This window comes from Choloepus didactylus, chromosome 15 (assembly GCF_015220235.1).
Source record: "Choloepus didactylus isolate mChoDid1 chromosome 15, mChoDid1.pri, whole genome shotgun sequence".
NCBI classification, from domain to species: Eukaryota; Metazoa; Chordata; class Mammalia; order Pilosa; family Megalonychidae; genus Choloepus; species Choloepus didactylus.
Window position 1 is genome coordinate 36,513,872 of NC_051321.1, and position 12,932 is coordinate 36,526,803.

The 12,932-nt window shown below is 51.5% G+C and overlaps 1 protein-coding gene across 3 annotated transcripts in view; it reads left to right on the plus strand.

Annotated features, from left to right (window-relative positions):
- The first annotated feature begins 612 nt into the window (after positions 1-612).
- SLIT1 (slit guidance ligand 1) overlaps positions 613-12,932 on the plus strand; it is a 174,152-nt gene continuing 161,832 nt past the window's right edge. For 2 of the 3 annotated variants that reach the window (XM_037804255.1, XM_037804256.1), the window contains exon 1: positions 668-1,107. In XM_037804255.1, the coding sequence (XP_037660183.1) occupies positions 911-1,107 (197 nt within the window). In that variant the 5' untranslated portion in view covers positions 668-910. Of the gene's footprint in view, positions 1,108-12,932 lie in introns of all 3 variants that reach the window. The other variant, XM_037804257.1, reaches the window with a different exon arrangement.

A 12,932-nucleotide genomic window follows, 5' to 3' on the forward strand; every position in this document is an offset into this window, starting at 1 on the left:
CTAGTGCTTTTATGCCACCCTGTGCCCCACTGGCTCCATCCTTAAGGTCCTAGGCTAAGGTAGGTGTCTTGGAGATACCACTTGAGGCATGGGGCTTCCTTTCACCAAGAATTGAGAAGCAAGTCTGGTGGGGTCAGGGGCCGCTTTCACTGTTGGGGAAAATAAATCCCCTCCCGGCCCAGGACTAGCAGTTGGGGCAGCCTGGGACGAGGTGCGCAAGTCTAACTGTGCGCATCTTGTGTGTGTGTGTGTGTGTGTGTCTGTGTGTGTCTCCTGTGTGTAGGGCCGGCGACGGCCAGGACCGAGCAGGTCAATCCACGGCCCCACTCCCCTCCCCCGCAGCCCCCTGCCCGCTCGGGGCGCCCCCGAGGTTCCACCTTTGAAACTGCACGGCTGCTGCCGCCGAGTGGTCGTCGGGAGGCGGGGGCCTGGGACACCCGGGGTGGGGGGAGGGCGGGGAGGAGTCTGGCCCTGGATGTGTGCATTTCAATTGATGGATGACTGCCGGGTGGGAGCGAGCGTGCGGGTGAGTGTGTGATTGTGCGTGTATGTATGTGTGTGTGTGTGTGTGTGTGTGTGTGTGCGCGCGGGGTGCGTGCGCGCGCGGGGCCTGCCCATATTCCTCTTCGCAGCAGTCAGTTGGGAGCTGGAGGGAGGGAGAGAGGGAGACGGAGCCAGCGAGAAACAGGAGAGGATCAGAGCGCCCTCCGCCCAAGGCACCCTCCCTCCGTCCGTGCACAGGCACCGTCGCTTGGAGGAGCAAGGCGCCTCCAGCCCGCAAGGGCGCAGCGCACGAGCCCGCGGTCTCTTCGGGGGCTTTGCCGGGGGACTGCACCTGGAGGCGGCCCCGGACGGGGATGGTAAGCGGCTGCCGCCGTCTGACACGCAAGTGGGACGCGGTGAGGGCACCATGGCGCTGACACCCGGGAGGCGGCCCTCGGCGCAGCTTGTCCGGCCCGAGCTCTGGCTGCTGCTGTGGGCAGCCGCGTGGCGCCTGGGTGCCACGGCGTGCCCCGCCCTCTGCACCTGTACCGGCACCACGGTGGACTGCCACGGCACGGGGCTGCAGGCCATCCCCAAGAACATCGCACGGAACACGGAGCGCCTGTGAGTATGCCCCTGCGCCCGGCCCACAGGGAGCCAGCCCCGAGGTTGCCCTCCCGCCCAGGCGCAATTCAGAGCTGGGGGTGGGGTCAGAACGCTTGGGACCTGAGCTCGGAAGCCAACAGACGGGTCAGGGCATGCCAGGGTCTTTCCTGAGCCAGGAGCCAGAAGCGCAGCTGTTTTCCTGTTCCTGGGATTCAAACGGCCCTCGCTGGGGTTGTCAGCTCTCCATCCTCACACCTGCACCCTGCGCTCACAACTGGCAGGCCCTTCCCACTGCACCAGCACTTTATTCTTCAAGGGTGCTGGCAATATCGTGCCAAAAAGCCTTCCTGGCACCCTGGAGGGAAGCTTTGCACTCTCACCAGGCATCAAACCCCTTTTGGGCACATGGGTCTTGGGATGTGTTCTCAGCTGGTTGTGTGGATTTGGTTCCCAGGGCTTGCAGGCTGGTGGTGGGCACCACAGGCAGGGAATGAGTTGAAGCTTTTGGTCTCCCTCCACCCCCCATTGTTTGTCCAAAGCCTTAGGTGTCCTTCCCTTACAGGTGTCAGGCACTGGTCACCCAGAACCACCCCCTCTCACATCCAGTCATTCCCAGCCCAGACAGACAATGGGACCCGAGGGTTTGGGGTGTGCTACAATTCTGCACCCAGAGAAGGGGGAGGTGTGTCCCGGACGGAGAGCTCTGTGAATAATGCTGAGAGGTCAGCGGTTTGCAGTGGGAGACACAAGGTTAAAGAGATTGACCATGACAAGTCATAAAAAACATCATTTCTCTTCTCGTTCTCTCCCACTTCTGAATTCTTGGGTAAACTCAGCCCTTTCTAGACCCACTGAGCTTTGTAGTGTGTGTGTGTGTGTGTGTGTGTGTGTGTGTGTGTGTGTGGTTAGCATGTGTGTGTTTACAGACCTGCATAATCTGTTTCAAGATATTCTTGCAAATGTGAGTCTGTGATTCATAGCGTCAGTAGTCCGAGGCTGGGAGAGTCCCCTAAGTGGCCTGTGAGTGCAGGATTTGGTCTCATACAGGGTCTTTGTGCTGCTTGCAAAGGGTACTGCACCAGGAGGTTTTTGAACTGGACTTCGGAGAAGGCCGCCGTCTCCTTTCAAACCTGCCTACTGTGTCCCACAGTCCTGGGGGGTTGCAGTGGCTCTCAGGAAGGGCATACATATTTTGATAACTTTTGAGCACATTTTCCTGGCTCCCAGCTGATCTGAAGCAGAAATCTGATCCTGGGAAGAGCTTGTCTCCTGGATCAAACTTTATACCAAGGTCAGCAATTGGTGCATACACATTTGCCTTAGACTCTTCTTGGCCGAGCCTGAAAAATTCCCTTGGAGGTTTTGGAGAATTAGCAATCTTCTATGGCTAGATGAGAATTGATGTCTGTGTGTTTGAGTGTGTGTGTGAGCATGTGTGCTGTGGTGCTACGGAGAGGCGGTGGGGTGGGGAGAGGTTGGCCTGAGATTCCCTGGGGAAGCCTGTCCCTCAGCCTCTGTGGATCTGGAGAGGAGCTGAGGTTGCAGAGATACCCTCCATGCCTGGTCCACTGGACCCACTCCCTGCTCCCTGTGACTGTCCATTGAGGCATTTCTCTTGCAACTATTACCCTGGTAGCAGCTTAGATCCGGGACACATTAGCCCCTCTCCTTTGCTTTTGGATCTTGAATCTTGAAGTCACTTCCTCCTCTTTTCTTGCTCTCTCACCACTTTGGTTTTTAGGACAGCATCTGTTTTGACTTTCATGAACTCTTAAGCCTTTTGGCTATCAGGATAATATGGAAGTGAAATTTCCTAGTGTTGAGGAAAGAGTTGGGGCTCTGGGACACACACTGCCTGGATTAGAGCCCCAGTTCTGTCACTTATTAGCTGTGTGACATTGGGCAAGTTACTTAACTTCTCTGAGCCTTAGTTGCATTCCATCAGGAAAACGGGGTTGCTGATACATAATGTCTCTGGTTCTTATGAGGACTGAAGATAATGCATGGGAAGTGCCTGGTACGTGATGATGCTTGCTAAGTGAAAGCCATTATTTTGATAGGATTGGCAGACGAGTTTCTTTAATTCAGCAAATGTTTGTGGAATCAGAAACTGCCTGGGTGCTGAGGCTCCAGGAGGAGCAAGCCTGTCCCTGCCCTCAGATGGCAGATAGCCTGGAGGACGAGCAGGGTAAGAGCTATGAGCTCTTGGGCGAGGGCCAGTCAAGCAATGAGACAGGGCTGTGGGAGTATTGAGATGAGAATCCCTTTTTGGGGGTGAAGGAGTTTCTCAGCAGACCGGCCATTTTGTCAGGGCACTTGTTTGAGTCGGATTTAGCCAAGCAGATGGGGCCTGCAGTCCCGGCGGACAGCACAGCAGGAACAGAAAGCCTCAGGTAGGGGGTTGCATGGTCTGATGGTCCAGAAGGCCAACTTTTCCCTGCAGCTGAAACACAGTGTGTCCAGTGGGATGTGGCGGGACTCGAGGCTAGGAATCCAGGGTGGGAAGGGTCAGGAAGGCCTGCCTCTATTTGGGACTTTTCCTTTGGGGTATTTGGGGGTCGGAATCCAGGAGCAAGTTATTCTGGGGGTATGGGGGAGATTTGATCTCTGCTCTGTGCACAAAGCTTCTCAAATTGGAAAGGGTATAGAAAGCAGACGGAGCCCGCCTTTTCAACAGGCCGAGAAAGAGCCATCCTGTGATGAGAAAGAGACAGAGAACATCCTGAAAGAAGCATTGCTGAGAGCCCGGGAGGACTTAAAATAACTGTGGCAAATGCTCTCTCTAATCAATATGGGTGTTGTGTGGTATCAGAGACTGAAACAGCGCTTCTTCCCGAGGCTGTGAAATTTTTATAGACTGCAGCTGTGTGTTTGCCTTTTGTCCTCTGGGCAGTTTCTACGGCAGCCCGTGAGGCCTGGCAACTTTATGATCACATATTCCATAACTCCGGGTCCAAGCCTGTCTCCCCAAGTGGGAAGAAGCTGTCACTGGCTTGCTGCAGGGACTTCTGGGAAAAGGCTGTGCAGGCCCCAGAGCTGCTCAGGAAATTGGTTCAGCCAGAGGGGCTGCGGGGCTGGTGGGCTGGGTGGGAAAGGGATGCTAAATAATTCACTGTAATGGAACAATTAAAATACAGGGTGGTGGTGGTGGGGTGGGTAGGGAGGAGGCCTGGGAAGCTTCATCTCTTTGTAGGACCCTATCTCAGAGGGACTCAGCCATGACCTCTACTATTTATTTATTTTTATACTCCAGGACCTTATCTTTCAGTTGGATTTTTTTTTTTTAATTAAAAAAATTTTTGGACTAAAGCATTCAGAAATGTGTGAACCACTTTTCCCCTCCACCCTGGACAGTTCTATTCTAGGTTTGAGGGTGCATGGAGGGGAAATGTGTCTGCCGCAGCTGGGGGTGGGGGTGGGAGTGGGGTGGCTGCCCCAGGCCTATCACTTTCTGCTGTTTGTCAGGTCTTGGGGATGACTCTCTCACCTTCCTTGTTTTGTTTTGTCTCCTTCGGCCCCTTGCCAGCTTGTCAATTCTGTCCTAGCTCCTTACATGCTGCAGAGGCTTGGGAAGCCCACATCTTCTCCTGGCTCTACCCCTCCACCCCATACACACATACATCTGAAGGTCCCATTCCACAGGGCTGGGGGGTCATGGCTAAGGAAGTCTGCCCAGGGCACCCTGCGGCTGCTAGCCTGGGGATCCTGTTTGGAAATTCAAATAATAGTTGGGTGGCAGCTTGGTGAGAGGGGTTAGGGGTCCAGACTACAGCCAGGTCTGTAGGCTCTTCCATGGGGGCCTGGCTGGCTGGGGCACTCCAAGCGGGGACGTGGTCCCCAGCAGCAGAGACCTGAGCTGTGCAGGGCGAGCTGTCTCTCCTGCTTGCTGATTTGAGCCCTGACTCTGGATGACTGGTGTGAGGGCCCTAGTCCTGTCACTTCACCTGCTCAGAGGCCCAGTTTCCCCACCTGTAAAAGGGGATAATGACAGCCTTACAGGATAATGGGGACGGTGCTCCCTCTTCCCTGGGCCCCTAGGGATAACGACATCCACTGCCTCTGGGGCCTTGGCCAGGGTTCCCTCGCACCATGTGTGTGCACATGCTTTGTGCAGGGTAAATTAGGATTCAAACATTAGGTATGTTATTATTTAAGAAGCTCAAGATAAAGGTTTGAGGGTGCAGATGGGGCCCGAGTGAGCTGGGGAGGTAAGGCCAGGCTGCCAGCTGCTCCCCTGGAGTCGGCCTGCCTGGTTCTCAGACTGCTCCTTCCCCATCACCTGCCGGGTCACCTTTCCCCCCTCCCCTAGGAATTGGAGGCCGGGAGCAGGGCAGAGCCTCACGGGGAGCCCGGGTGAGCAGGCGGCCAGGATAGCAGGGCTCTGGGTCAGACCTCCCGGGCTTTTTGCCCCACTCTGCCACTCGCCAGCTGGGGGACCTTGGGCAAGTTATGGGATTTAATCCACTCATTCAACAGATAGCTATGGAATGTCTGCATTGTGCCGAGCAGATAGTGTCCAACAGAAACTCTGACCCTCTCTCCCCAGTTTTAGTCCACCAGGGGAAATAGAGATTAATTCTATTATATGAGAATAAACACATAATTGCAAACCAGGATAAGTGCTCCAGAGGCAGGTGTGACTTCTCAGAACCTGCATCTCCTTGTCCATAAAGTGGGAACGATGACTGGACCTGCTTCAAAGGGTGTCATAGGCATTATGTGTGATAACGTGCAGAGAAGCTCTTTGCACCAGGCTGGCGCACAGAAATGCCCAATAATGGTGGTATTATTATTGTGATTAAGGTGACAGAGAATTGCAGGGACGTGAAAGGAACTTGGGTGCCACTCGAGGTGCGTCTCAGCGTGCCCTGCTCTCCCCTTCTCTCACAGGCAACCCACAGGGAGCCCTGGATTCCCTGGGCACCCTGGAGCCCTTGGCGACAGGGCCCCTTTCGTGACGAGGGGCTGGCTGTCGGTGGCCCGGGCGGGCCGAGCTGCCAGCAGGGGCGGCCGTGCTCTTTTGGGGCCGGTGAGGGGCTGTGGTGGTGTGTGGGGGGACAGGCAGCTCCTGCATTATTGGGAGGAGACGGGCAGGCGCTTGGCAGAGATGCCGCCTCCAGTTCTGTGCCGGCATTAGCAGCTCGGCAGGGATCGTATTTAATGGGATTTTCTTCCCAAATGCTGTAATTATCGCCATACAAATACTTATTACCCAGAGCAGATGACGGCCGGGCCTTGGGCAGTAGCCAGGGAGCTGGGCTGTGCTGGCGGTGGAGAATTGGCTTCTTTTTTTGACGGAGCTCGTGACCCCCTCCTCTCCCTTCTGGAACCCAGCCTGTGGCTGACAAACAGCTGTTGGGCACCTGCCACGGGCACAGCATCCAGAGAGGTGGCAGCCCGGTCGGGGAGCAGGGGCTGCCCACGAAAGAACAAACACTAAAGATGTCTGCAGGGACGTGGAGCTCGGTGGCCGCTAGCACAGACTTCAGTGCAGGGTGGTTCCATTTGAATCCTGGCTGCCTCAGCTGCCGTCGGAGAGACCTTGGGCAGGTCACTGGTGACTCAATTTCTGCATCTCTTGAATTGGGGCCAATTTAGGGCTGTGAAATTCAAGGGTGATAATCCGTGCAAGGTGCTTGGAATAACATCTGGCACACGGTTCCTGCAGGATCAGCCTTAGAGCTGAGGATGAGGGTGGGAGTCATTCGATGAGAGTGGGAAAGTCCTAAGGAGAGATCGTGGCAGGATGAGGGATGTGGGATTGACTTGCCCTGAAGTTTGGGCAAGACTTGGGTAAGTAGAGAGCCGAAGCAGGGGCAGGACAGACAGAAGGAGTCTGGGGACACTCAGGAGGTGTCCATATTTTTGGGAAGGAGAGCGAGGAGCAGACCCAGCGATGGGGTGAGGATTTGTGTCACTGAGTTCTGGGTGGGCCCCAGGTATGGGGCTGGGAAATGGGGGCCACCAGAGGGTTTGTGTGTGTTTGGAACTTTTTTTCAATTTATTTTTTTTTTACAATTAAATTATTTCTAATAAATTTACAGTTTTGCAACCTTTACCACATTCCCATTTTAGAATATTTCCATCACCCCAAAGATCCCTGTGTCCACTGTAATATTTATTTTGATATAATTTCACTTATAGAAAAGTTGCAACAATAGTACCAAGAATTTCCATGTATCCTTTATCCAGATTCAATTGTTTATATTTTGCTCCATTTGCTTTATCATTTTCTATCTCTCCCTTCCCCTCTGTCTACACACACACACACACACACATAATTTTTTCCTAATTATTTGAGAGTAAGTTGTAGATAGTGTGACTTTCCTCCCCTAAATACTTCAGTTTGCATTTGCTAAGAACAGTAAGCCTAGCAAAATGAGAAAATTAAAAATTGAAACAATACTATTATCAAATTTGCAGTTCATATTCAAATTTCATCAATTGCCCCAATAATGTCAAATTTTACCAAATGTCCAATAATGGCCTTTTGTTCCAGGTTGAGGATCCACACACTGCATTTAGTTGTCCTGGCTCTTTAGTCTCCTTTAATTTGGAATAGTTACTCAGCCTTTCTTTGTTTTTCTTGATCTTGACATTTTTGAAGAGTACAGGTCAGGTTTTTTTTTTTTTTTTTTAGACTGTCCCTCAATTTGGTTTCATCTGATCTTTGTCCTCATTTGATCTTTGTCTTCATCTGATCTTTCATCAAAATCACATTCAGGTCAGGCATTTTTGGCAGGAATGCTAACTTTTGTGTCCTTCTCAGTGTACCGTATCGGAAGTCACGTGATGTCACTTTGTCCCAATATTGGTGATTTTGGCTTTGATCACTTGGTAAGTTGGGGTCTTCCAGTTTTCTCTGCTGAAGAGTTACTGTTTTCCCCCTTGTTATTAAGAAGTAATTTAAGGGGAAAAACATTCTGTTTCTCATCAAACTTTCACCCACTAGTTTCGGCATCTGTCGTTTCTTCTCTATTTATTAGTTGGTAGCTTTCCTTTCTCCTCCATTTGTTTGCCTGTGTGTTTATAACTGTATGGACTCATGGATTACCAATTTATTCATTGGGTTATAATTTGTTACTATCACTTATTTTGATGCTCAGAGTGTCCCAGGTTTGGCCAATCGCAGCTCCTTCAGGCGGGCTCCTATGTCCTATTGACAAGCTCCTTGAGCACTTTCCACCAGGAGTTTTGAGTGGAGAGTGATAAATGCAAAATGGCGTTTGAAGAAATTCTGCTGCCTGGCTTTGGCGTGGGGAATAAATTGAGGCAGAGATTGACCGGTGGTGAGGAAACCAGTTGGTTATGAAGACTATGGTTTCTGGCTTCTCTGGGGTGATTTTCCTGTTTATTCTTTTAAAAAAGCATTTAAAACCTTTGTTTTAAAATAACTTTAGACTTTCAGAAAAGTTGCAAAAAATAGTATAGAGAGTTTCCAGATTTCCTTCACCCAGCTTCCCCTAGTGTTAACATCAAAACTAAGACATTCACATTGGCACAGTACTATTAGCTGAGCTACAGACTTTATTCAGATTTCACCAGTTTTCCCACTAATGTCCTTTTTTAAAATTCCAGGATCCAATCCAGTGCATATAGTTGTCATATCTCCTTAGTCTCCATCAATCTGTGATAGTTCCTTGCTTTTCTTGCTTTTCATGATCTTGACGCTTTTGAAAAGTAGTAGTAAGTTGTATTGCGCAATGTTCCTCAGTCTGGGTCTGCCTGATATGTTTTCATGATTAGATGGAGGGTATGCATTTTGGCAATAATGCTACAGAGTGATGTGCCTTTCTCAGTGTGTCCTATCTGTGGGTAAATGAGGTTGATATGTCTTATTGCCGGTGAAGCAAACCTCGATCTCATGGTCAAGATGGAGTCTGCCGGTTTTCTCCACTGTGTAGCTACTAAAAACCCTCTATAATTAGTAAATATTTGGGGCAGGAGAGATTCTTTGAGACTCTATGGTATCCTGTTTGTCCTCAAATTTATATCTCCTAAGTGGATCTTTCTTGCAACAGTTATCTATTTGTGATTTTCTGTCTACATTTATTAATTGGAATTATTCTGTACAGAAGATAATTTTGTTCCTTTTCAGTGAGGTAGTTTGTTTGATGGATCCCTTAGGCTTTGAGCTCCCTGACAGCAGGGGTATATCTCATGTATTTTGTATCTCCTTTGGTAAGACATTTCATGGTTCTGATCTTTGCTTTAGAAAATACGGTTGTTGTGCTGGGATGATTAATGGCTCCCTAATACGCCCACTTCGTGACCCATGGAGCTGTGAATGTGTTATCTTACACGGTGAAGGGACTTTGCAGATGTGATTCAGTTAAGCATCTTGATATGGGGAGATTATCTTGAGTTATCTGGCTGTGTCCAATGTATCACGAGGTTCCTTATCAGGCAGTAGCATCAGAATCAGTCGTGGGAGATGTGATGATAGAAGCAAGAAGCTGGAGGGATGCGAGGAAGAGGCCGGGAGCCAAAGGCTTCTGTCGGCTGCTAGACTCTGGAAAAGACAAAGAAATGGAGCCTCTGGTAGGGAACATGGCCCTGGCAACACCTTGACGTTAGCCTAGTGAGACGGATTTTGGACTTCTGCCTCCAGAAGTATAAGATGATAAGTTTGGGTTATTTAAGCTAATAAATTTGTGGTAATTTGTTATGGTGGCAGTGGAAACTCATGCAGCCATCATAGCATTAGGAGGCTGCTGCAGAGGCCGGGAGACGAAATGAAGCAGGTCTGGAGCAAGGCAGAGAGTGCAGAGAGAGCAAGTGGGAATGTCAAGGGGTCTCCAGGTTTCGAGGCTGGGGGACGGTCTTAGGACTGGAGTGAAGTTGAGGAAGATGGCTGATCCAGCGGGAGAGATCATGAAGTTGGTTTTTGCATGTTTTGTTTGAATTTGCCAATAAGTATCTAAGGGAAGAAGATCCCCCTAGAAGTGGAAATAGAAAAACTGCTCTGTAGAGTGTTGTGGATGGAGAGATACTTGGGCGGACCTCCTGGGGAGGTGGTTGAAACTGCAAGGGCAGTGGAACAGCACCCTTGGTGGAATAAGAATCCCTTGGGAAGCTTACAGAAAATTCAGGTTTCCAGCCTGTCCCCAGAGACGCTAATTCAGTAGGTCTTTGGCAAAGGTGGTTCAAGTGATTTGGATTTGGGGGTTGCCCGGAACACAATTTGAGAAACACTGCTTGGTGCTTGAGTTCCTTGGTAAAGAAAGCATGTCCTGTGAAGACTCAGGAGGATTCCTTTCAGCTTCTGCCCCACTGAGGGGCAGGAAGGAGGGAAGGAGACAAAGGAGGAGCTGGGGGAGAGGGAGGGGAAGCTCCTGCCCCTCCTCCACAGGTGAGCACCACTGAACATTTGTGAATTTGCAGATAGCCATTGCAAAAGCCAAAGAAAGTGTTTGGAGGTGGGGAGGAGGGCTGACAGTACAGAGAGCAGTCTGCCTGTCCAAGGATGAGGCCCAAGGAAAGCTTCTGGAACTGGTGATTGGGGGGTCACTAGCAAAGCTGTGCAGAACAGTTTCCTGAGAGAATTGGAAGGTGGAAAGCAGATGGTCTGGGAGCATGTAGGTGGTGAGGAAGTTTGCAGGGTAGGAGAACAAGCACAGGAGCTCTGCGGGAAAGTGTTGTGTGCAGCGCAGGGTAGGTGGACAGAAGGGAAGGAGCCAGTGGAGGGGGAGGCAGGGTGTGGGAAGGAGGGAACCCTAGCCCTGGGGAAGCAGGGAAAGGGGAGGTCCACTGATGGTCAGAGAAAAGAGGCGGAGAGGGGGTTTCTGTGGTGTTGGCTCAGTTCCTGAGCCCTGGAGGCCTGTCTCACTCAGCGTGTGTGCTTACTTTTTGGAGACCTGGCAGGGAGGGATTTGGGGGGTGGCTGAAGCCTCCCCCTTGTCCTCTCAGCGGCAGGCTTGGGCTGCTCTGGGAATGTTCTGTGGCCTGAGGGATCCGGTGCTGTGAGAGGCTGGAGCTCCACGTGAGGAGCGCTGGAGAAGCACCCTGAGCCCCCAGACCATCCAGTGAGGGGCCCGGTGTGTTTATTCCTGCAGCCCTAGGAAAGCCCGGGGTTTCTTCTGGTTTATTACAAACAACCAAATACCTGGGGTCAAATTCTTATCTCCTGAGAGGATTCAAGAAACCCTAGTGGGTTTTTGTTTTTTTCTTGGTAACCTGGCTTTGGAGGATTTTCTCCAAATTCTTGTACCGCTGAGGTTTTCCCCTCAGGTTAGGACCACACAGAAACTGATGGAAATCAGGGCTATTTCCACTGGGGTATTTTGCCTCCTTGGGGGAGAAGGACGGATGTATACTCATCACTTTTGGAAGAGAAAGAACTGTTTTAGGGCATCTTCCCTGGTCTTTAGCATCCTGGGGCCTGTGGGGAGACGAAAAGCTGGCTTCTCCCAGCCCAGCTTGACCTGAGGACACCAACCTCCTGAGAAGCCACAGTCCTTGGGGAATATGATAATAACAGCAACAATAGTAGTAGCAGTAACAGTAAAATAGTAGCAGCAGGTAATACTGGTATAGCGAGCACTTGTATACCAAGCACTATCCTTGGTGCTTTATGTATACTGAGTCATTTAAACCTCACCACATCTCTAAGAGGTGGGTACTATCTTTATCCTCCTTTTACAAATGGGTAAAACCAAGGCACAGAGAAGTTAAGCAACTTGCCCAAGATCACACAGCAAGTAATAGTGGAGCAGGAATTTGAAGGGGGGCAGTCTGGCTCTAGAGCCCAAGGTCTTTGTCACTTGGCTGGGGAGCTCCCCTGACATTGTTACTTATGAAGAGCTCATGGTCATATTATTAGGCCCCCAAGCAAGTGTTTCACACCCAAAGCACCCAAGTCACCCCTCAGCTCCATCCAAGATGTGACCACCTGCATTTGGGAGAGGTGAGGGGAACCCACCAACTTCAGTTTTTGTAATGTAGGGAAAGAGTGTGGAATCTCACTGACCTGGGTTTCATCCTGGCTCCCCAGCTGGTTAGCCATGTGGTATGGAGCACACTGTTCCACCAATCTGTGCCTCAGTTTCCTCATCAGCAGATTGGAGGGAACATGGCTTACCTCACAGGTTGTTGTGCGGGTGAAATGAGATGGAGCGCATTTAGAGACTGCGCACTGTTGGTGCCCAATAAGGAGAAGTGGTGTGGGCTCTGGTGGCTCAGGTTAGCTTTGGATCCTGGGTTCTTCCTGAGAAATGGAGCCAGGAGCTTCTCAGGGAGCCACCCCACTTGGCTGCTGTGGCTGCTGGAATGGCTGAGGGGTGCCAGCAGCTTCTCCCAGTCTCCCTGGGCAAGTGCCGTGGCGAGGGTTCTCCATGGAGAACCTGCTGGAGGAATCAGGGGCTGGAGAAAAGTGACCTCCTTTCCTCATTGCAGCAGCCGCTGAGGAGTGTTGGAGGGGAAGTGGCTGGCCTAGGCTGGAAACTTGATCCTATCCAGAGGGCCGCCGTGCTAAGGGGAAGGGGCTGGGGTCCTCAGCGAGGTCATCTTCTCAGCCTAAGAGGCGATAATGGCTTCTTAAGCCACAGCCCTCAGATGGGGGCCTGATGATCGCTGCCTCTGCCTGCGGCCCACCTTCCCTCGGAAGGCCATCCCCTGAGAGGAGCCACTTAGCTCTGGGGTCAGAGGGGCGAGGCTGATGGTGGGGGTGCTGGGGCTGCTGCTGACATTCTTGCCAGGAAGCCGCTATGGGCCTCCCGGGAGAGAGGACGTGTCTGCTTTGCTCTCTGTGCCATGGGCCTCTTCTCCTTGCCTGTCCCAGGGCTTTTCTCTGGTGGGGGTGGTGGGGTCTGCGACGGAGGGGCTGGAGTCAACTGGGGCGGGTG